The 23,662-nt window shown below is 57.2% G+C and overlaps 2 protein-coding genes across 14 annotated transcripts in view; both read left to right on the top strand.

Annotated features, from left to right (window-relative positions):
• Positions 1-2,649: 2,649 nt before the first annotated feature.
• Positions 2,650-4,092, top strand: IER5 (immediate early response 5). Its single transcript, XM_015869804.3, has one exon. The coding sequence runs from the start codon at positions 2,862-2,864 to the stop codon at positions 3,561-3,563; it is 702 nt and encodes a 233-aa protein (XP_015725290.2). The 5' UTR covers positions 2,650-2,861; the 3' UTR covers positions 3,564-4,092.
• An 8,789-nt stretch (positions 4,093-12,881) lies between these two features.
• Positions 12,882-23,662, top strand: part of CACNA1E (calcium voltage-gated channel subunit alpha1 E) — an 80,749-nt gene continuing 69,968 nt past the window's right edge. For all 13 annotated transcript variants that reach the window (XR_014932964.1, XR_014932963.1, XM_085512082.1 and 10 more), the window contains exons 1-2: positions 12,882-13,015; positions 22,393-22,816. Coding sequence is in view for 11 of the 13 variants with exons in the window: in XM_085512082.1 (XP_085368208.1) it covers positions 22,419-22,816 (398 nt within the window). In the remaining 2 variants the exon portion in view is untranslated. The remainder of the gene's footprint in view (positions 13,016-22,392; positions 22,817-23,662) is intronic.

Below are 23,662 nucleotides of genomic sequence, written 5' to 3'. Positions count from 1 at the left end.
GACTGTAAGCTGTGGGGCCACCTTTTTCCAAGGGAAATGGCTGCCTGAAGGAGCTGATAACCATCTACATCCTTATCCAAACTCAGACAAGCTGTGGGTGCCCTAACTCTGGATGGATCCCTGTAAGGTCATGGATGGAGCCCTAGGTAGCCTGACTGGTAGGGGACAGCCATCCCACGGCAGGGTTGGGGCTCACTGATCTTTAAGGTCCCTTCCAACCTAAGCCTTTCTATGATCTCCCCTAATGGAAGAGGAGTTTTAACCTTGGAAAAACCCCTTTGCTTTCTAGTACGGTGCTGCGCTGTGTGAACATGAGGCTGTGGTTTCCAGTGCAGGTACAGAGCACTCTCAGAAGCTGGGGGAGCCACTTCCCTTCCATCGGCTTTAGGTCTGTGTTGCTTTCTTTGTTTCGCTTGCGTGTTGTGTTGGGTTGTCACCCAGCAGTGCTTAGTATTTGGGGATGTTCTCTCTGCCCTTGTCTTCAAACACAGATAACCCAGAGCAGATGGGAACTGTGGAGCATTACCTACCCATACCCAACAGCGGGAGGCTGAGACTGCATCTGTGTCAACCATTGATTTATCTAGGGGGGAAGAATCAACCCAAACGATGCTCAGCGTTAGATATCTCTTATCTCTGGCTACAAAACGAAGCCCTGTTTGGGAATGGTTGCTTCATCAGTGGAGCCTGGAAATGTCCTGGAGGTCCATTGTCACTTGGGGAAGCTCAGTACGAAGGGTTTTATCCCCTACCACGCTGCTGGTGTGAGAGTCTGTGTCCCAGGAGGAGCCCAACCCCCGAACCAAGAGAAGGGCGATGATGCACCGGGGAGGCTCCAGGATCCCGTGCTTGGAGGACACCTGGATGTCTCCGGGATCGCTCCCCATTCCTTCAGAGTATCTGCCCGGCTCACATGTGTTGACAAGGCGCAGTGCCGGCTGCCGGAGGGTCGGCGCCAGCTTGGAACAGGATCTGGGTAACCACATCCGCACTCGGCGACAGGTCGGGGGCCGCGCTGCGTGCCAGATGGCCCGGCCCAGCCCGGCGCTGATGGCAGCGGGACCCGGGAGCTGCCGGGACGTGACAAAGGGCCGTTCGCCTTATATTTCCGACAGCACAAGGGAGGCGGACAGAGAGCTGATATGAGACGGCCATCGGGCCGTGGGCAGCCCGTGCCACGAGGCAGCAGCGCCAGCCCCCGAGCGAACTTCCCGGAGCTGATTGAATCGCCTATAAAAAAGCAGCCGTGTGCGCAGCCGCTGCGATTACGATGTTGTACCGCAAGCTGCTTCCTGTCCCGAGCCTCTTTTATCTCGCATTGTTTTCCTTTCCAGGTGGGGCTGCGGGCTCCCCGCCGCTCGGCCCCCCGGGTTTCCTGCTCGCTCTGAGCCACCTTTGTCTGCCGGCCCCGCTATTTCGGGAAACGGCAGCTGAGCCGAAGGGCTGCGAATTGTTTGTCAGCTCCTTTCCAGCCTGCCCAGATCACACGCGGACAGAGAAGCGCCCGGTCGCACCCTGCCCGCCCGGCTCCTGGGGATGGATGGGGCGCTGCCCCTCGGCTGGGCCACGCACACGGGGACGCGGCACCTCCCCGCGTGGGAACGGGAGCAGCAGCGGCACGACGGGCGGACGGGTACAGACAGACAGACAACAAAGCCACCCCAAGGCGAGCGCTGACCTCAGAAGCTGCCATGTGACGCTGCCTCAAACTTACTAAGGCATGACATCAGCCTGGGAGGGAAAGCGGGGCTGCCACCAAAATACCGCCCGGCTTAAAAGGGCTGAGCTGGGCCGGCCTTTCTGCAGCCACCCCCAGCCCTGCTTCTGTGGCATTGATTCTTACCGGGCTCAGCTGAGCACCAAGGGGCTCGTGTCCCACAGCACCCACAAAGAATCCCCGTTGTTTTCACACGCGGCTGGTCACAGAACCCAATGACAGCACCGAGGTGCCCCGGCCGGTCGGGCTGAGCACGGAGCAGGTCGGACAGGTTGGGATCGCTGAGGACAGCAGTGCTTGGTTCCCATCAGCAGGGTGGGAAGGAAAGCCCTGCTCTGCCCGGGGCTGTTCTCTGCAGCCCAGAGGCCGGTGCATTGGGGAGGGGGGTCTGAAGCCTTCTGAGAAGGGTCCCTGCTGGTTCTTTTCCACGCTCATTGAGTCCCAATGGGGACGGGCAGCCCCTGCACCTCACGTCCTGCCCTTCAATACCAAGTGAGGCTCTTGTTTTGGGTGAGAAAGGGAGAAGTGGGAAGTGCCGTCACATGGCAGACAGGAAGGCAGCAGGCTGAAAGCGATACCCTGGGCTGTCCTTTCACTTCTGCCCTCGCCCTGTTGCCCCCATTGCTTCCTGGAGCTGGGCTGGGGATAGAGGCAAGAATCAAATCCAAATTCACAACCTGGACAAAGTGAATCCAACCCCAACGTATTTCATGTATTCTACATAAAATGGAGAATAAACCCATCAAAGACAGCTGCCCCTTGTGTACTGTAAGGTACAAAGGGATGAAAGCTTCTCAAAGCGCTTTTTTGGCAGGAATTAGTGGCAGAAGACGACCCGGCGCTATTCCCGCTTGCTTTCCACTCCAGGTGGGCCCCACCAGCCTCTCTCTGGCATTGCCGCTTTAAGGGCTCTCTCCGCGGGGCGAGCGTTCGAACGCGTTACCCTGCCCCGCCATTGGCCGGCGCGCCGGCGGTTGGAGCGGCCGGCGGAGCGCTCTGATTGGTCGGCGCTGGGGCGGTATAAAGGGAGGCGTGGCGCGTGGGCACCCTCAGTCGTCGGCGAGAGCGAGCGGAGTGTGTGTGTGCGTGTGTGCGGCGGAGCGGATCGGCCCGAGTTCAGCCCCGGCTTCACGTCGGCCCACCCATGGAGTTCAAGCTGGAGGCGCACCGCATCGTCAGCATCTCGCTGGGCAAGATCTACAGCGCGCGGGGCCAGCGCGGCGGCCTGAAGCTGCACAAGAACCTCCTGGTGTCGCTGGTGCTGCGCAGCGCCCGCCAGGTCTACCTGAGCGAACCGGGCTGCCCTCCCGAGCCGCCCCCCGCCGCCTGCGGGCCGCCGGCACAGCCCGCTCCGCCTTGTCCCGCCGCCTGGGCGCCCGCGGAGCCGGACGCGCCGAGGCTCGGGCGGCCATCGGCCGACGCGGACTGCGGCAGCTCCCGGCCGGCACGGCGCTGCTCGTGGGGCGGCTGCCGCTGCGGGGCGGGCGCTGAGGGGCCCCGCGATGCCGGGCGCTGCTGCTCCGTGCCCCCGCTGTGCCCCCGGAAACGGAGCGCCGCCGAGATGGAGCAGCAGGGCTCGCCCGTGAAGAAGCCGCGCAGAGAGATGGAGGAGTCGCCGCCGCCCCCGCAGGGCGAGCAGGAGGACATGGAGACGGGCAACGTGGCCAGCCTCATCAGCATCTTCGGCTCCAGCTTCTCGGGACTGCTCAGCAAGGAGCCGCAGGGCCGCCGGCGGCCGAGCCTCAACGGCAGCGAAGAGACGAACGCGGAGCCGGGGCAGATCTGTTGCGATCAGCGCGTGCTGCGGACCCTCAACCCGTGGAGCACGGCCATCGTGGCCTTCTAACCGCCAGGAGGGGCACGGACAGACCCGGAGCTGCCCCCCTCCTCCTTCCTCCCCCCCTCCCGGCCCCGCACGGAAGAACAGCGGGCAGCAGCACTTCCCCTTCGCCGGGCCCCGACCGTCGGCAGCCGCCCTGGGAGCGGCCCGACCCGCCCGGAATTCCCCTTCCCGACCGTCCCCCGCCCCGGGGCGCTCCCAGCGGGGGATATTTTAAGCTTGGAAAGTATTAAATTTATTAAATAAAGTGTTTATTTTGGAAAGGTTTAGGGCAGAACTGTTACATGGTGCTTTTAAAAAGTGGTTATTGGAGAGAAGCAGAAGTTTACAGACGCTCCAACGGAAAGTCCTCGTGAGCCGAGGTTGTTAGGCTCGGGGATCCCCGGTCTTTGTTGTATAAAGGCTTAGGGGTCCCGTATTGGGGTAGGGGTGGGATGGAGGGGGGGTTTGTACAGTGTTCTCTTCGGTGATGTATCTCGTTTTGTATGAAATGTATTGCTACGTGTGTGACACGTATTAAATATTTTCGACTGTAGCGGCTGGATCCTTGTCTGTGGGGTGGGGGGTGGCAGCCAGGCACCCCGCGTTACCTCGGGTGGGGAGTGAGGGGGGTTACGTTGGGTTACGTTGGGTTTCTGTTGTAGACCCAACGTTCCAACCCGCTCCCAGCTCCAGGTCGATGGCTGTGGCTCAAAGTCCTGCTCTAGGGGCGTGTGAGCTGCCGCTGCCAGGCATAGGCTGTGCTCGGGGCTGCTTGTTCCGCTGCCAGCAGTCGTTCTCCTCGCCTCCTGTTTGCTGTTACTTGCGCGGTGGTTACGATGAGCAGTTCCTACTATTGCTAAGAACTGGGTTAAAGTTCCTGCTCGCATGGGTGGGGAGGAAAGCTTGGCCTGTGCTTCACAGCCACCGCGGAGCGCCCCGGGGCGTTGTAATTACATTGAATTGTGGGGGAATTTTTGTTCTTCAGTTTCTCGCTGGGATATTCACCGGAGGCTCCTCCGCTCCTAATTAACGATCCCTCCCACTGAGGACTCTGCTGTGCGCCCTTGGGAGATGCGACCCAAAAGTCGGGATGGGAGAGCCGGGCAGCGGGCTGTAAATGCTGTTAATTCTCTTCCAAACTGGTTGTCAGATGGGGAGGAGGTTCTTCGGCTCTGCTCCACCTTCTACAGGCGTTGTGCAACAGCCGGACCGCTGGCAAATGCCACGCTGCTGCTGCGGCTCCTCCCGGCTGGGTGACCTCCGGCTTCTCGCTTATCAGCTGACACGCGCTGTCCCCGAAGGACCCGAGCTGGCTCCGTGGGCTGCTGGAGCCGTCCCCGCTGTCGTACCGCAGCCACGTTGGACCCCGCAGCCTAATTCAGTGCCGGCTGTTGGGTGGGGGGACACGGGGGGGAGCTGGAGGCCGCTCCCAGGGCTGCGGTGACCCCGCTGGCCGCAGGGAAGGGCGGCTGCAGCTCCAATTGTTCCGGAGATACTTTGCATAACTGGCAGCAGGGCTTAGGAAAGCGCTCCGGGGGAGCTGGAGCAGCCCGATGTTCTCAGGAGCTGCTCGGGGGTCCCAGGATCTGCCTTTCCTCGCCTCCTTCCCTGCGTCTTTTCTCGTTCCTGTAATAACATTGACATAAACAAGGGCCGTTCTTCTGTTCCAGTGTTTCGGTCCTTGGAGTTTCCCTTCCCACGGTGCTGCGTTGAGGGCGAAGGGGTGGGAAAGGACAGGGCTGTAGGCTTGGGGAGGGGCTGGCAGCCCAACCGCACCTCCGTGCCAATGCTGCTGATGGAAGGAGTGCAAAAATAAGCCAGATAAAAATAAAACCTTCCATCACTTGGAAGAAAGGGTAACTCCTATGGAAATAGAGGGCCTGGACGGATGTGATCTAATGGCAAGACGACAGGTCCTCACCTCCTGGAACAGCAGTGTGACTGTTGGGGAGCAGCTCCTCAGTGTGGTCTGGAGCTGAGGGGGCTGCTTTGGGCTTGGATGCAGAGCCCAAGGCTCAAATAAAAGGGCCGAACCCACACGTCCTGGGATGGCTCAGCCCTCTGAGAGGGGATGAGCATAGAGGTGGTTTCCAGGGTCCTATTGGGTGTCCCCCACGAGTGCTCCATCCCGGTGCACCCCGTCCTGGCCTCTGTCCGTGCCTCCCGGGCAGGGGAGGAGGGGGCAGGCTGTGGGCTGCAGCATCCTGCGGGGCTGTGTCAGCGCTCAGGAATCCGGGAGCTGCTGGGAAGGAGGGAGGGAGGAGGAGGGAGGCCGGGAGGGAGGCCAGCGCCTCGGGGCCGCGCTGCTGGGGCCTCTCCCAGCTGGGGAATGGGGGGGCACCGCACCGGTGGGGGCTGCTGAGTGAATGGAGAAGGGCGAATCCAGGCTGGCTGGGGTCCCCGAGGCAGGGGATGAACGCAAACAGCTTTCTTCTGGTTGTGATTGCTGCTACTGATAGGAAAACCCTGCAGGCCCCCCTGGCTGGGTGAGAGCAGTAATGAAACACAGAGCTGCTGGGGAGGGCTCCTTCTGGCTCCCAGCTGAGCAGTGTGTTGGTTTGGAGAGCCAGGGCTGGCCATGCATGGGGTGCAGGATGCTCCAGTGTGTCACCCCATGTCCTGTTCCCTTGATCTGTGCCTCTTCCTAGGGAAAGGCCCTTTTCCTCCTGTTCCTCATCTCTGACCTCAGCCTGTAGCCCTGGGGCTCAGCAGCAGCTCAGGACAGGTCAAGGCACATCCAGCCCCAAGCTGAGCTCTGTGCATGCAGGCACAGGAAGGAGCGAGACTCCCAGGGAGATGCTCCCCCTCTGCTTTTCCTGGCACTGAGGGCACAGAGCTGGCTGGGAACCACCTGCAGGAGGGGAAAAGGGAATGAGGAGGGAAACACAAGAGCGGATGGGGCAGGGGACAGGCAGGAAGGACACAGAGAGTGGTTGGGAGAGGCAGGAAGGGTGGGAGAGCAGGAAGGAGGGGAGTGATGAGGAGCCCCCGGTGCTGTGCCCCCATCCCCAGGCACACAGCAGGGCCCCCAGCCCTCGCTAGGCTGGGCCCTGGCTGGGGTTTTGTCAGCAGCACGTGGGAGGAAGTGGCTGTGAGAGCAACAGGGGACAGAAATCCCCAGCGGGCTCTGACGAGAGTGGGTGGCAGATCCACTCTGCCCTTTGAGTCGGCTGCTTTCTCCTGTTTATTATTCAAACCAGGACAGCACTGAACCCCCACGTGCCCAACTCTGCTGGCTCCAGGGCTGTGCCTGACCCGAGGCCTTGGCATAGAGCCATGTTCTGGGGAAGGATGAGCAGACAGATGGACATGTGGCTCTCACATCCTTCTTTCTCCTTTTCCCTTTCCTATGGGAGAAGAGCAGCAGATGCATCTCCAGGGCGCTCAGCCTCATGCTGGGAGCAGGGTGCATCCATCCAGCTGCCCCCAGGGAGCTCTGGGACCCTGGCAGCTGCCCCTTTGGGTCTCAGCATCTGCTCCAAGAGCAGAAAAGGCCAAGTTCACCTCGGAGGGGTCATCTCCCTTCCAGGTTCAGCACGGTGCCGACATCCTCCTGCTGCTCGCTTTGAGACGCAGGGTAAGCTGCCGGTCTGTGAGCAGCCAACCTCCTTCTTTCCTTGTGCAGCAAAGCCCTCTCGTGGAGGCCTGCAGAAGCTTGCCAGCCAGGAGCTGCCCCTGCACGGCCATGCTGCGCTGGGGGGGTCTGCAAGCACAGCCCTCCCTCCTGATGGATGGACGAGGTACTGCAAGGTGGTGGGTGGGTGGGTGTGCTACTCAACATGCCCTGCCATCACCTGGTGACACCCAGCCCCTGTGTCCCTCAATGTACACACACTGTGGCTAACTGCATCACCTGGTATAACGATGCCACTTAACACTCCCCAGCTTGGGCCACCTGCTCTCACTAAAGTCATTTGGCTATTTCCCTCTCTAAATCTAGCTGAGAAAAGCCATCAGCTCACCTGCACACCTGGGCACTTGGTTGAGGAGCTGAGTGGCCTCACCTGAAGCTTCCACCCCCCTGCTGCCCATGGGGATTTAAGCTCAACCCTGTCTCCCTTTGCTGTGTTGAGTTGCTAGTTGGGTTTGCTATGTTTGTATTTGGAGGTTTCCCACTGTAGTGATGTTCTCTGTTATAGACTCAGTGAGGGGTCCTTGTGTGCCATCAGTGCTTCTGAGGAGCCTCAATCTGTGCATTGCCCAGGTACTCCCCTCTCTTTTGTTCCCCAACAGGTTTAATTTCCTACCTTGGTTATGTGGTTAAGCAATTTCCCTTTGCTTGTAGCAATACAGCTTTGTGCTGCTTGCATGTAAATGGTATGGTTGTCACCTCCTCTCCTAGGGACTGATAGCAGCCTGTGTCAACATCTGACATCCCTGCTGACACAGTACCAGCCCTCTGGTTGTCAGCCCTCAGCTTCTGGGCTGCTAGCAGAACTCAGGGCCTCCGGGAGCAACTGTGGGGCAGCAGGGTCCAGGTATGTGCTGCTGGTGTGGGGTGCTGCTGTAGGTGCTTAACAAAAACTGGAAACAATCTGAGCCCAAAGCATAGCAGATAATGCAAGGAAAACTAGAGCCTAGAGGGCTCTAAATGACAGTGATACCAGTGTAGTGTTCTAGGGAGCATCTCTAGGGCCTTTCCTTGTTCCTAAGCATGTGTTGGTAGGGAGAGAGCCCTGTGCTGGGCTTTGGCATTTCCTGAGGGCTCCTTTGCTTCCCGGTTTGGATGGAGCACGGGGATGCCTCTTCCTGGCTGTATGTGACCATTCTGTGCACAGCTCCCTGCAGCCCTCGCTCCAAATTAGCCTCGTGGGATGAGTCCCGCAGGTTAATTACATATTGTACCTGAAACAACGGCTCTATTGTTATAACCTTGCAGTGCTGCTGTGTGTTGGCTGTTGTAGTGCAGAGAGAGCAGCTGCACTGAGCTTTATGAGTCCTATGGGACATTGTCTCTGTCCCACAGGGTCCAATTCTACTGCTCCCCATCCTGCAGAGCTGTGTCTGAGCTCTACAGCATCACCCTGCTGCCATGGGGGGTGCCTGTGCCCCGTGTCTGTGCTCTGTTACCATCAGGCTGGTGGAGCCCCACAAGGCTCTTTCTGCAGAGAGATGGCGTTGGCTCTAAGCCTCGGTGCATGTCGAGGTGTTAGGTGGCTCCCAGAGCAACAGCACCTCGTGGCTGCTGCTGATTGGAAATGAGGAGTGAGCGTGTCCCCTCGGTGCTCATTGCAGAGCAGAGGAGGAGAAATGGATGTTCCCCTCGGGCTTCTCTGGGGGGGGTGACAGCTGGATGGAGGGAGCCAGGGGAGGAAGTGATTCATACCTTTAATTCTCCCTCCAGTCCTAATGATCACCTTTTATTTGAGCCACATAGAGGCCCAAGTGGGCGATGAGCATCCTCATTGTGGGGAAACTGAGGCATGTGCTGGGGATGTGCCTGCAGCCTTCCATGCCTTGGGGGCGCGTGGGGGTGGGCTGTGCAGCACAGCCCCTGGGGCTGTCCTTACAGGGGGTGGGCAGTGATTCAGCAAGAGAGCTGCCTGAGGGTGGATGGACAGATGGATGGTTGGATGGATTGATGGACACCCGTGCTGCTTGGGTGCCATCAGCCACGTGCTTTTGGTGCCTTGTTGAGCCAGGTTTTGTGAGCAGTTTCCCAGCAACAGCTGCTCCCTGCCTTCCCCAAAGAGAAGCCATTCGTTCTCCCCTTCTCTGACAGCTCTGTATCCTGGGGCTGTTTGCTGCTTCTTTTCCACACTGCTGCCCCAGAGCCCCATATCCATGCTGTCAACCTCACCATGGTGGGTGCAAGCCACACGTAGGGTGAGACCCACGTACAGGGAGCCACCAGCAGAGCTCTCCCAACCTTTCTGGCAGTATGATGGGAGAGAAAAGAACATTTTGGTGCAGAGGACAGACTGCTCAGTGCCTGGAACAGAGACGAGCTGCACCAGGAGGGGAGAGTTGCCAAAGAAGCGTTCAGCACTCCATTTCCTTGTTGCTCATACACATCTCCAGTGCTCCCCTGCAGCGAGCCGCCCGCCCTCCCTGCTGGCAGGAGGCTCTTGTTTGGATCTATTTGTGTGCTGTTTTGCTAATATTGCTGCTTATTGAGTGTTGGAGCTGTGCCACGGAGCCTGGGGTTCGGGGGCTGCCAGCCCCGCTGCAGGCTGTGTGCCGAGGTACCTGTATTCTCACCCACCTCAGCTCTGTTCAGGGCAGGTATGAGCTTTTTTGGGGTCAGGACAAGGGGAAATGGGGAAAACAGGGTGGGCTGTGAGCCACGCTGCATCTTATGCCTTGCTTTGGTTCTGGAAAATGCTCTTTGCTATGGGTTGGCTGCTGCTATGGATCACCAAAAGAATGGCTTGGGTTAGGGACCTCAAAGACCATCTAGGCAGCAGCTCAGGCTGCTCAGGGCATCATCCGACCTGGCCTTTGGCACCTCCAAGAGCAGGTTGGACTGCAGTGCTTGGGACAGGCCGTGCCATGGGATTGGGGCATGTCAACCTCTCAGCATCAGCCCTACATGGAGGCAGATCTGCATGGCTTCCTCCCTGCTAGCTGAAGGGAGGTGTTATTCACTCCAGTCAGCGGGAGCTTTATGGAAAATGGGTCATAATGAGCTCATTTGGTGTTGCTCATAACATCATGAAAGGGAATACTTGCAAAAGCAATGATTTAGGCGTTGTTTGACTCGAGCAGGAGTGATATCAACAGAGTTTAGTGGGAAAGACGATGTCGGAGCCGCTCAGTGTCGCTGTCAGTGGGAAGGCATCACCGAGTGCTCAGCCTGAGCTGTGCTATAGTTAATGATGTATTCAGCAATGAGACACAGAAATGCTCCTGGAGGTCTGCACAGTGTAACAGGGAGGGCTGGATGGGGCTCTGAGCACCTGATGGAGCTGTGGGTGTCCCTGTTCATTGCAGGGGAGCTGGACCTTTAAGGGTCTCCTCTGACTTGTATGGTTCTGCGGCCCTCCTGCCCAAGCTCTGGGTTTGCCATGCAGGTGATGCCCCCAAGGGCAGTGTGCACAGACACTGGAGATACCCTTACAAGCATCATGAAGTGGAGCTCGTTAACTTTCCACCCAATCCTTGGGGTGAATTGTGAGTGGAACTGCTACAACGCAGCCGCAGGCTTTGCAGTAAACAATGAGCAGTTGGTTTCACATGGCTCCCTGTCAAAAATCCCAAACTGGAAAGGGAGGAAAACAAACAATCAGATCCGAGAGGAACGGGTGTTTTTTTTTTGGCACCGTCGAGCTCCGTGTTGACTGGGCTGTGAGACAGAGCCGGGGAAGCAGCTCTGAGCTGAGTCAAAGCGCTCTGATGTAAATAGGGGGAGAGGAACAGAGCGGTGTGCTGGGGCTGCATGGAGGTGGAGGGCAGCAAGGCTGCTCAGTGTCAGATGTGCAGCTTACAGCCTGTACCCTCGTGTCCTTTTCCCAGTGGGGACGGAGCACAGTTTAACCCCACAACCACAGCTGCATCATGTTTCTCTCAGCATTTGGAGCTGCAGATCAGACAAACCCCATTTTGGGGCTTGGTTTCTTTTGCAGCAGGTTGTGTTGTGCTGCTTTTCGTGTGCTCTTGGCTGCCCTCTGAACTCACTCCAATTAGTCCACAGCTGAAGTGTCTGCGGCTGCAGGCAGGGAGGAGGAGGGAAGCCGGATAGAAGCGTGTGTTGTGCACTGTTGGAGAGCTGCGTGCTGCTCTATGGGAGGACAGACAAAATCCAGGTGGTTCCTGCAGAGCCATATGGGGCTGTAGGGTGTCTCGATGTGTGCTCCTACAAAGCTTGGGGTCAGGCAAAGGCAGACACTGCTGGATGTTAATAAATAAGGGCTGCTCTTCCTGCACACACTGCTCTGCACACCCAGGGATGCTCCTGTGGGTGAGCAGGCATGGGGTGGTCCCCAGCAGATGGATGCTCCAGGGATGCCACAGCATAAATCCTGCCTGTGTCTCTGCCTGGCTCCTGCCTGGAGCTAGCAGGGCGGTGGGAGGAGGCACTAGGTTTAGTCTGCATGGCTCAGGCTTGGCTTGCCTTTCGGGATGTCGTGCTGCTTGTGCCCAGCCATCCGTGGATCTGGCACACAGTGAGCTCTCAGGGCAAGCATCGTGCTCTGCCCTGCCAGCATTGTGCCTTAGTGCCGGTGGCATCCAGGGCAGGCAGAGGGAGATGTGCTGAGCGGTGAACCCCGAGAGCTCCGTCACCCCCCGCTCCAGCAGGTAACCATGGAGACATCCGAATCCGAGGCATTGCCAGGCCCTGAGGAACAGCAAGGATGTGGTGGAAGAAGGACCCCAAGCAGAGGGAGATGGCTGTGCAGCACTGGGGGCCTTGTGGGTGCCCGGAGCACACCTGTGGGGTGCAGTGCTATGAGGTGCAGCTGTGTCCCTCCTGGCACCATCTCACAGCAACAAGACGGGATAAATGGTGAGGGATGGGGCTGTTGGTGTGCAGGAGTCCTATGGGGGTGACACATCGTGTCCCTCTGTGCTCACCCATGTGGCCTTGCTTAGGTTGCTTTTGGGATGTCAGTGCTCTTGGTGTGGGTTGTGGGGTTTCTGCACATCTCAAAAAGGGATGGGTTTGTGTGCATCCTCCCCATGGAGCTGGGGCAGGAGCGTGCTCAGCAGCTCAGTGTGAATAAACCCCAGCTCTGCTGTAAATGAAGCACTCCTCTCTGGGAATTTCTTCCCTTGGCTTCATTCAGATTTAGTGATGAAGGCTTTAAAGAGACAGCAGCACCAGGGCTGGGCATGCACCCCACTGAGGGGCTTTGGGTGCCTGTTCCCTCTGCTCCCCATCCCTACAGAGCTGTGCTGTGTCGTGCTGTGAAACCAGAGTGCCATGACCGTCCCCAGATGTCCTGTGCCCCGGGTGGCATTGGCCCCAAAGAGGTGCTGCCTGGGCTCCCTGGCAGCTGGAGGTGAGGGGCAGGTGGGGCACAGAAGGATGGGATGGGGGGCACCGGGGCGAGCCCAGTATGGGGAGAAAAGGGTCCCATTGAACCTGTGCAGCCGGGCTGCGGGGTTCTGGTGTTGGTTGTGTGTGCAGGGGGTGGGCACACAGGGGGGAGGTGCGCAGGGGATGTGCCGGGGCAGCCCGGCTGTGTTTTGGCGGAGCTGGGCTCCCTCCCTCCTTTGTTATCCCCCGTCTGCCCCCTTCGCTGTGTGTGTGTGTGTATGTGTGTGCGCCCGAGTTCTTTCTCCGATTGTCAGAATTTTCTTTTCCACTGTGTGGGCAGCAGACAGATTTTAACTGTCTCTATTTTCTCCTCTTTTTTTTTCTTCTTCTTCTTTTTTTTTTTTTTTTTTCAAATTTCGCTTTCTCCCCCCCTCCCCCTTTCCCTCTCGCCTTCCTCCCTTCCCCTCTCCGCCGTCTCTCCTCCCTCTCTCCCCCCCGCACAGCCGATGCCTCGGGCATAGCACGCAGCCGGAGCCAGCCATGCCTCCTGCCCCAGGTGAGCCCCCGCCGGCTCCCCGCTCCCATCCCAGCGCTGTCCCCTCTCTGTCCCCGCTCCCACTGCCACCTGTTGCGGACAGCCACCAGCTGCCCGCGGGGAGCCGCCTTCCTCCTCCTCCTCCTCCTCCTCCTCCTCCGGGTGGACATTTCCTCCCTCCCTTCTCCCGAGGCTTTTGTCTCAGCCCGGCGGCCGGGGATGCTCGCGGCTCGGGGGGATTTTTCCACGCTTCGAAGGGACGGAGCCTGGGACAGGTGCGGGGTCACCGTGGGAGCGCCCGGCACGGCCCCACTCGTGGGGGATCGCGGGGTGGGGGGGGGATGGTGGAGGTTAAGTATATTTCTAGGGGTGGTTTGGTGGGTTTGGAGGCTATTTGTGCAGGGGGAAGCCCCGCTCTCAGAAAGTTTGTGTTAAAGTAGCCCGCGTGTGTGTGGGGGAGGAGGGGGGGGCTGCTCTGTGTGCTTAAGGTGGCTCGTGTGGGGCTCGCTGTTGTGTTCCCCCCCCCCCCGACCCCCACCTCGGGGTTGCCGTGCTGAGGGGTGGGGGTATCTCCCTGTCCTGGCTGCCTGCTATATGCTGAGTGGCTGGTATGGATTTGGGGGCCCACTCCCTTCATTTGACCCCATGTAGCCGAGACCATCCTGTGGGGGGACACACCAGCATGGGGTGGAAATCCAACCCCAATACCTCCCTGTAAGTGGGCTCTGCAGCCCACACTGCTGCCTCTGGGCTCATCTCCCCAGCAGGCCCTGCTGTCTCTCATTGCCCCCACTTCCCCCCTCCCAGGAGGTGCTGGTGGCAGTGCTGAGCAGTGGTCCCCAGAAGTGAGGTGCTGCACTGCCATGTTCCTGTAGAGCTCCGGATGCTCTGGGTTGCACAGCATGAGTCTGGGTGCTGGTGGCTCTCTGCCTGCCTGGGGGGGACACCCTCCTTGGTGAGATACCTCCTCATCTCCCTTGGTGGGAGATCTCATCAGGCCGTGCCACGGATGGGGAGCTTTGGGTTCATGATGCTGTAGGATGTAGTGATGCTCCCGGTTGGTGCTGCTTGGTGGATGAGGTGATATGGAAGGTGCTGCCGGTGGGGGTGAACCTTGCACATGTAGCCTTCTCTGCTGCTGGCATCTTTGGCAGGGCACTCCATTGAGCCACTGGAGTCCAAGTGCTGTCCAAATGAGGATGGCTTTTGGAGGGGGTCCCTTTAGCTCCCCCTCTTTGAAGAGCATGTGTGGCACACAGCGGGCTGCTGGTGGACCAAGGGCTGGGGTCCCTCAGGTGGTGCTGTTGGAATCTTGCTGTGGCGTGGCTTTCTGGGTGGGTTGTGGATCTTTGGCTCGGTGTCTCAGGATTTAGGAGGTGCAGGAGCTGGTTGCAGGGTGTCCCACACAGCACTGAGCCCTGTGTCTGTCTAGCTGAGCTTCCTCCCTCCTTGCAAGACCTGGAGCTCCCACAGAGTTTGTTCCCAGCACTTTGGGATGCACATTGAGCACCCAGAGGTTCCTTTGGCCATCACGCAAGGTGGAATAAACTCACCTCCAGCTGAGATGCTGAGTGTTGCCCATCCAGCTCCACTTATTCTGTGTGTGCTGGGGCCGAGGTGCAGACAGAACCTCCACCCAGTGCTGCTGGGGATGCCGAGGTCTGAGCACGTGGGGGAGCTCCTGGCCGGAGCTGCCCGACACCCCCCCCCCACCTCTTTTAGGACCCCTCCGCGACGCATTGAGTCAATGCACCCACCCACTGCATCCAGCACTGAGTCACCGGCTGTTCATACATGGCTGTGAATCACTCACACACAGCCAGGCTGATGGCTTTAGTGACAGCTGGAGGGAGAAAACAATCCCCTCTCTGCCCCAGCGCCGCTACCAATGCCACTGCATGCAGTGACCCCACAGAACTTCAGTGAGTGGCAGCATGGTGACAGTGGCTGGGTGTTGTGTGTATGTACTGCAGTTAGGCTGGGGTGCAGATGGCAGCGAGGATGCTTGTAGCCTGAGGTGAGAGGCTGGAGCTATTCCTGGGCACACAGAAGTGAGTAATTGGGGTAATGCACGCAGGGTCAGCTGTACCCTGTCTATAACCCGTGTAGCTGAGGAATGGAAACCCATCCCGGTGCTCTTCCTCTCCCCATCCCACTCCCACAGCTGGCAGAAAAGAGAAATCTGGCCCTGCTGGGCCGCTCCTCTGCTTGTGCTACTGGTAGCAGATGGTGACCCTGGGTGGAGGCTGCAATGCTCTTTGCTGCCCTGCTGGATGCTGCCCCTTGGCACCGGAGGTGGCTGTTTGAACCTTGGGGATGATGCTTTTTAATTAACCTCCCCGACAGGCTTCCTGGTGCTGCATCCCTTGCGTGCTGCTTTTCTTGGTGCTCCTACACCCCCCTTTCCTGCTCCTCCCTCTCCACCAGGCTGGCTCCCCACAGCCATCCCCTCCTTCCTTCCTGCTCCCTGCTGCCGGAGCATCTCAGGGATGTCAAAAGAGGGAATGGTTTCCGAGTGCTGCATTGGGCTGGGCAAGGAGCAACGCGCTGTGGTCAAAGGAAACCCTCTGAGCTTTGTCCTGTGCTACACGTTGGCTCAGGACAGACCACTTCTCCTTCACTGTGTTCCATGTGGGTTCTCAGCTCTCTGAGTGCTGGTGCCTGCTCTAAGCACCAAACCAGCCCCAAGGCTCCTTACCAACAGCCCTGTTCTTGCATTCCCAGCCTGACCCCCAGCTCCGTGTTGCACTGGGGGCACAGATCCAAACCCGTACTCTGCAAAGCCTCTGGGCAGGCTCAGGAGCTCAGCTTTGAGCTGTGTCCTACAAGCAGTGAGCACCCCAGGGGTCCTCAGCCATGTCCAACTTTATGCAGTGAGTTCTAATTGCAATCACATGCACTGGGGAACAGCATGCTGGTATGAATGGGAGTCGCTCAAGACTGTGGCTAATTACTGTCATTAACTGAGCAACAGTTTGGGTGACTCTTCTGCTCTGCTGTTGGATCAGCCCAGCAGCATGGGGGGGGTTCCCATAGGGGGCTCATCTTTCCATCCATGTGAGTTTTGGAGATGGAACGTAAGGAAGCAGCAGCACTGAGGTGTCTCTGTTCAACACAGGGATTTTTCCTCTTGCTGGGTCCCCCCCAGCTTCATTTGTGCCACATCAGACAGCCGTGTTTGTGGGTTGATCAGCTCCTTATGAAGCAACATTAAAAAGAAAAGAAATAGATCTGTTTGCAAAACACATCCCTGCTGATGCTGAGCCTGGTGATGTGGGCTGTGCGCACAGTGTGCTGCCGACACCAGGGGTATTTATAGAGCCCAGGTCTGCAGGTTCCCCAAGGCCTGGTGCTGGGCTGCGCTTGGATCCTCATCTCTGCATGGATTTCTAAATCCTTCTGTGCCTTTCTCCCTTCCCTTTCTCCTTGCAGGGTGTTCAGCATCCTATAGCTGAGGGAGGAAGGAGAAAGCCCCCCCGGGGGTGCAGCTCTGTGGCACAGAGCCTGCAGGCACCGCATCCACAAGGGAAGGGTCTGTTGGTGCACAGCAAGGTGGCTTTGCATGAGGTGAGGAGAGGGCAGAAACACCGTGTGCTGCATGTTGGAGGAGCGAGCTGAACATGTGAAGGATTTGAGGCTGCAAGGCATGTTTTTCCTCTGGTGGATGTGACATAAAAAGCAAAACTGAATCGGAGCGTGTCTGCTGGCTGGGATCAGGCGCTCCCACCTGCTCCGTGTGCTGTCTCCCCCCTTTCTCTGCCTTTCCCAGCGCCGTCTGCCACCACCCTGCATGCCCAGCATGTGCTGCTGGGTGGGAGGGAGTGCAGCCCTTGGTGCTGTCACCCAGACCCTGCAGCTATTGCAGTGTGCTGAGAGCTGGCTGTCACCATAGTGCGATGGTGTGGACCTACAGCTATTCACCCATGCTTAGGACTCCTGGGTGGCTCCAGGAGAAACAGAGCTCTGAATTAATGCTTTCATTATCCAGGTTCCTTCCCCAAAGGCTGCTCTATCCACTTTTAATTTCGGAGCCCTCCTGCATGCAATATCTCTTTTCTCCTGCTCTTGTCAGCGGTAGCGCTCGGCTGGTGCTGGAGCTGGGGATGGAGGTGACATCCCTACCCCTCCCTGGGCTCGAGGGGGTTGTAATGGCACTGTGCTCTGTTTGGGGACTTTGTGAGGTTAGGGGAGAGCAGAATAAGAGAAACAGAGCTCCTGGAGCTCCAGGTGGTGCTGAGCTCTTGGAAAACATGGGTGCCCTTCTGCAGGGCTGGTCGCTGCCCCCTCCTGTGCTCTTGCTAATATTACTTTACAAATATCTGCCTGGACTTTGGCCCCTTTTCTTCCTTTTTTCTTTCTTTTTGTATTTTTTTTTAAGCCCCAGATAAATCCTTTAAAAGGAAGCAGGGGACTCTTTGCCAAGCACACCACCTCTCCTCCAGCAAAGGAGCTGGAAGCATCGCACCAGGCTATAGGAATATGTAAAAATCAGTTATGGTTTTGTCTTTGAAAGGAGCTGGGAAGTGTCAGCCCTCCTGGCGTTCAGGTTTTCAGATCTGCCTCTGCTTTCTGAAGCTTCTTGGGACCAATGAACCAGAAGGAGGTGGGAAAGAAGGGACTCATATTGCCTTGTTTTGATGGGGAGTGGCCCTGCTGTGGGGGCTGAGGATCCCCCAGCTTTCCCTTGCAGACCCCAGGCTCTGTATTGGTTGTTGCATCACTCCAGAGAGGGTGGGCACTGGTGTAGGACCTGATGGGAGCCCCCATGATCCCGTACCTCAAAGTGCTGGTGTTCCTTCGGACCTTAAATAACCCAAAGGAGTGCTAAATGTGAAGCACTGACACATGAAAATCGGACAGTGTTGCTCCTTGGAAAGGTGGATAGTGCTCTACTTCGGGAGCACGGGTAATGTTCTTTGGGAACATCCAGGCTGGATGTGGCTTTGGGCAGCCTGGTTTGGTGGATGGCAGCCCTGTACATGGCATGGGGGGGCGGCGGGGGGGCTGAAACAAGATGATCATTGTGGTCCTTTTCAACCCAGGCCATTCTATGGTATTTTGTGGTATTCTATGAACACATACAGTGCTCTTCTTTGGGTAAATGGATAGTGTTGTTCTTTGGGAACATAGATTCTGCTGTGCCTTTGAAAAGAAACACAACAGCAACCTGCTATGGGAAGGGTGAGTTTTCTTCCCTCCTCCTTCCTTTTGATTTAATAATTTGGCATTCACAGAGTGAGGAGTTTCTTATGGGTTTCTTTTTCTTCTTGCTACAGCAGCAGCTTCAGAAATCTCTCACTGCTGCTCTGGTGTTGGACGTTTTCTCTTCTGGCAGATGGAAGTAGCAGGCTGGAGATGGATGCGCTCCGTTAGCCGCTTCAAGCAGGCGGCGCAGACACCGTGGTCCTCATCGCGGGCATTTTTGAAGCCATCCTGGTTTATTCCCCCTGGTTAAACTCCTAGGGTGTGGAGTGCACCCTGAGCTCATAACCAAGTGTTTTAGGTTCTTTGTTTTGCTCTGAAAAAGATTGTGGAAAGCAGCCGCAAACGAAACAGGGCAGCAGGGTGTGGGTGTGCATGGGTGCCCCAACTGCCGGGTTGGAGTTGGGGTGGCTCAGGGCTTGGATTCCCAGCTGGAGATTGTGCACTGTTGACTTGGAGGCCCCCTGGCATCTCACAAGCAAGAGACAGATGGGTACAGAACCCCAGTACTGCCCTGCTGGGAACACTATGGCTTGGGAGCACGGAGCAGTCTCTTGTCCCATTGGCTTGTTTTGGAGAGGAGAGTGTAGCAGTGTGCCCAGAGACAATGCTGGTGTGTCCAGGACCTGGAACAGTGGCCTTCTGCAGGGTTATTGGAGCAGGGTTAAGCAAGGCACTGGGGAAAGTGTTGCCTAATTACTCACCTGGCTGTAAACAAGCAGCGTGCCGAAGCCTGCAGGCAGCCAGCACAAGTGGCATGGGAAAATCAATGCTTATAAACTATTTAGGAAGGAACGAATGGGAGGCTGCCAGTGTCAGCATTGCTTGTTTCCCATGGAAGCAAACTACCAGTGCTGGCATTGGGCTGGGCTCACCTTCTCCATCCCCTTCGCTTCCTCACCGTGCAATAGGTTCAAGAGTCCTGTGCGTGAACAACGAGACCTTTTCAGCGATGATAAGAAGACTAAAAGCCAAAGAATAAAGCCTCCCGTTGCTCACCTCTAACACATCCCATTGTTTTAACCTCTCAGGGGTGCTGTGACTCCGTGCGCCGTGAATGTGATGTTTGCATGATGGTTTAATTGCCTTTGTGGCTCTGCTAAGCAGTGACACACATTGTGGCGCGTGAGTCACCTCGGTGAAGGCGCCGCGGGAAGTGAGAACTTCTCCTCCTCTGTTCTGCCAGGTTAAATGCTTGTTTGTTACCTCTGTTGTTGGGTTTGTTGGCAATGGGGGGCAGGTCTTCCTCACGGGATGCTCTCCTCCCCCTGTTTGTGTGCCCGTGCTGCCCAGCTCCATCACACAGCTTTATGTAAGCCAGAGCTTAATGGGGAAGCTGTAGAGTGCAGGCTTCGTGCCTCCTTGCTCTCCCCTCCATTTACTTTAAGCACTCTCCATGCTCATGTTCCCATCTGCTCCAGGTGCTGCAGGGAGCTGTGCCCTGCCAGCAGCGCTCCTGGGAGACCGCTCTATTTATTTTCCAAATCCTTCCCTTCCTGTTGCGCAGCAACTCCGAACGCACCCTGACTCGTGCTGGCAGCTCCTGCTCCTCTCTCCTTTGCCTGTGTTAGGAGGAGGGTGGTGGGGACCCACCCTGGTGTCACACAGTGCTCTCTGCCTTGAAACGAGCAGTCTCAAGTCACCAGGTCAACCTCAGTGCAAAGGGATTTAGGTGGTGTGGCTGCAGCCCGCTCTCTGCTTCTTGTGTTCCTGGATGCCAGCCCGCTGCGTGCAGCTGGAAGTTATCCTGAGGAATCCCATCTGTGCCCTTCTTTGGGAAGCAAACTCCTCAGGGCACACTCCCTGGCTGTGTGCTGCTCCCAGCACTGCTGCCCGCAGATCACTGTCCACAAATCACTTCTCTCCTCTCCCTTAGCTTATCCCTGTGCAATTCTTTCCTGTGCACCAGGACACCTTGCTATCCTCTCCCTCTGCAGGAGCTGCTCGCCTTGGTGCATGCTTGTATAACTAGCAGGGTTGTGGAACAGCTGCCTACATAGGAGGGATGAGATGATTCCATGTTGTGATTTCCTTTGAGTGGAGTCCCTGGGAGCGGTGCTGTAGGGTGGGCACCCATGGCTGCCATTCCTCTGCTGTGGGCTCACTGAGCCCTGAGGTGTCTCTTGGCTGCTGTCTGATGCTGCACGTTCCTCCTGTCACCCTCTTTGCTCTCTGCTTGCCCAGGAGGTGGGATGGGAAGTCTCTCAAAAGGGAGATATGGTGGCAGTGCTGCTTAAACATGAGTAGATGTGGGGCAGGGTTGCAAAGGATTCATGGAGCTCCTTGTGCACTGAGTGCAGTTATTAAGGTAAGAGGCAGTTACTTGGCTGAAGGTTTGATCGCTGCCACTGCAATGCAAACAATTGCACTGAGATACCCCAAAAAGGAATGTCCTCAGTAGAGGTCATCAACGCTGCTAGGAACTTGTTGCTGTTGTGTAATTAATTGGTCACGAAGGGGAAAGTGAAGTGTGGTGTGAGAGCCTACAGCCTGCAGAGCCTGTGTGCCCTGCTGCTGTCTTAACGTGGCTGAAGAGTTTGGGGTTAAACCTTGAATGAGAAGTGGTGATGCAGTGGTACAGCTGTCCAGGAGGTGGTGGGGGTCACAGTCCCTGGGGCCATTCAAGAACGATGTAGATGTGGCATCAAGTGACGTGGTCAGTGGGAATGGTGGGGTGAGTTGGGGTTGGACTTGGGGGTCTGAGTGGTCTTTCCAGCCTTAATGATTCTATGGTTGGGTCAAGCCATCTGGCAGCAAGTTGCCTGAGGGTTTGGCATCCCCATTGGGGGATGTCCTCACCTCTTGGTCCGTGTCCCCGTGTGGTGCCAGCAGGTGACTCAGAGTGTTGTCCATGGCCATGGTTCTACCTCGATGGCTCCTCTGTTTTAGTGGCAAGCAGTAAACCCTTCAACACTCATTGCTTTCCCCCAAACTTTGCTCTAATCTTGATTTTCTGGTAATTGCTACGTGCCATGAACATAAGGACTCGTGCTAGGCAGCGGGAGCGCCTGGCATTGAGGGAGCACAAAGGATCTGGGCCATTCATCTTTGGGAATGCCAGCTAATTTCTCTTCTAATTTCTTTTAATTTCTCTTCTTTCCTCTCCCCAAATCTCCCAGGGAACTGATTGCGGTAGCTTGACACATGGCTCCCCCAAGCAGTGCCGATAATCTCTCTGCCCACGCCGTTTCCTTTGGCTTTTTTAATTACTAACCATCATTAACTGATTTTTCTCCTGGGGCTGTTTGGACCACGACTGGTTCACCCCTGCTGCGGGACCCCTCATATGTGCTTTGGTCAGGGATATGCAGCAAGCATCTCTCTTTGGCTTCCAGGTATTTGCATCCCATTTTAACCCACTGGTGGTGAGTTGCAGGGGGGATTTCCCCCTTTTCAGATCCAGACACGGGCTGGTGGGAAGCAGGGCTGCAACAATGCAATCAGAAACCACGTGAACGAGCGCGTTTCTTTTCCCATGAGCCGATTCTGTGTCAAAACAAAGTGGGTTTGTTTCAGGGGAGCTGCAGGCTGGAGCAGGGACCACCTTCCCGTGGTTGCCGGCTGTCAGATGCTCGGCGCTGCGTCCTCGTTAGCGCGCAGCCTCGTCAGCTCTCCTTAACAAAATGTTCTGGCATCCTCCCGTCTCTGCTTGTCACTTCTCCGAAGGGAACGGGGCTCGTTCCCCTGGCAGCGTGAGCCCTGTTTGCCAGGCGAAGGCACAGCTAATTATTTCTATTTATTTCTTCCGACTTCCTCGGTGTTTAATTTGATGGCTCTGCTTGATCTTTTTCACTCTCCTCCAAGCCTCAGGAGCGGCCAGGGCACAGAACGCATCCCTTGAGCTCATTGTGTGCATGGATTAAGCAAGCATGGGGCCTCTGCTCACATCCCTCTCATTTGGGACTGGCTCTGCTGCAACCCTGGCTTGTTTGGTTGTGTGCAAGAAAGCCACCTGCCCTAGTTCCTTTCCAGTACCCAAAGAGATGCTCTGGAGGGAAGTGGGGATGTGGAGCAGCAGTGATAAACCAGAGCAGTCAGACTAGGAGCATACCTGAAGTTGGTTAGGAGTTGGGTCCCAAGCCAGCTTAGCTGATTCTGCTGTGTTTTTGCCCAGGAGAAACGAGACTTGCATAGAGGAAGGGAGGGGATTGTGGGGTTCAATGCCTCTGATCCTCCGCTGTCTTTGTGCCTTGCAGAGTGATGAGCTGTGCCCACTCCCAGGATGCTGGGTCTCAGCACGTGCTCCGTCAGCGCCCCGGGCAGGGCGGCTGAGCCGGCTGCATCCCCCCACTACGCACTGGCTCTGCCCGAGGAGGAGATGTGGCGTGAACACCGACTCGCCCTGATGCACAGCACCCAGTCCTGCAACCTGCTGGAGCCCCAGAGCCTGGCTGAGGTGCTGGTCTCACGTGCAGCCAGCTTTGATGCCCTCTACCAACCCCGAGATGCCGATGGTGACAGTGGCAGCACCTTGGACCTTGGGCTTGGCACCTACGTCCCCATCAGCCCCGATGTCATCAAGCGCCGTCGGGGAGGGCTGATCGAGCAGAGGGACATCATCAAGGCACACGAGGCACACAAGATGCAGAGCACGCCGCAGGCAAGGAGGAAGGAGTGGGAGTAAGTAGGGGGATGGGGCTGTCGGGGTGGGAGAAGTGGTCACAGCACAAACCTAGAGTGCTTTGTGTCACCCCAAAGAGCAGTCGGTGTCACCAGGCTCAGCTTCTAGGGTGCTTTCTTGGAGATGGAGAGGTAATGTGGTGCTGCACTGAAATCATAGGGCGTCCTCACTTGTGTCTGCCTAGCAGAACCACGAGAGTGGCTGCTGCGTGGCACCTTGCCCCACTGCCATCCAGCTGTGCCCTCTCTTGGGGCTGGCACTGTTTGGTTAGACACTGTCAGAGGTGACCCACAGACATATGGGCTCCGTGAGAGCGCTGCCTCATTATCCCCTGTGCCCTGCTGGAGCTGCCAGATGAATAAATCATGGGCAGGCAGGAAGCAGAGGGATGGCCTCGTTAATTGTCGGCTGGCGGCGTGAGTTGCTGCAAGGGCTGCTCGCTAATTAACCGCCTGGATGGGGATGGCTGCAGATCCATCACTGTGCAGGGAGGGGAACCCGGAGCCCTTTGGCACAGGGGCTGCCCTTGCACAGACTCCTGGGGGTGGGCTCTCACTTTGTTTTGTGCTCTGGGGATGCACAGAATGCCCTGCGGGTCATGGATCCATGGCTGCACCGTGGGGATGTGCCCAGGTGCTGTGGCTCTTGGCTGAAACTAGATGGATGGCGTATAGGGGAGGAGGAAAATCAAATCGACTTCCTTATCTATAATTCTCTTTGTAGTGATGCGCTTTCTCTGAGATTGAATTTGCAGTGGGGTGTGCAGTGGGTTGCTCTGAGGTCATCTGCAAGATCTGGCTTGGCGTCTCAGGTGTATTAGGATAAAAACCCTATGGCAGGGGTGT

Source organism: Coturnix japonica, chromosome 11 (assembly GCF_054131305.1).
Source record: "Coturnix japonica strain WE chromosome 11, WE-NBRP24, whole genome shotgun sequence".
In the NCBI taxonomy this organism is placed as follows: Eukaryota; Metazoa; Chordata; class Aves; order Galliformes; family Phasianidae; genus Coturnix; species Coturnix japonica.
Note: the sequence above shows the minus strand (reverse complement) of the source record. Positions and strands in the feature narration are given on the sequence as shown.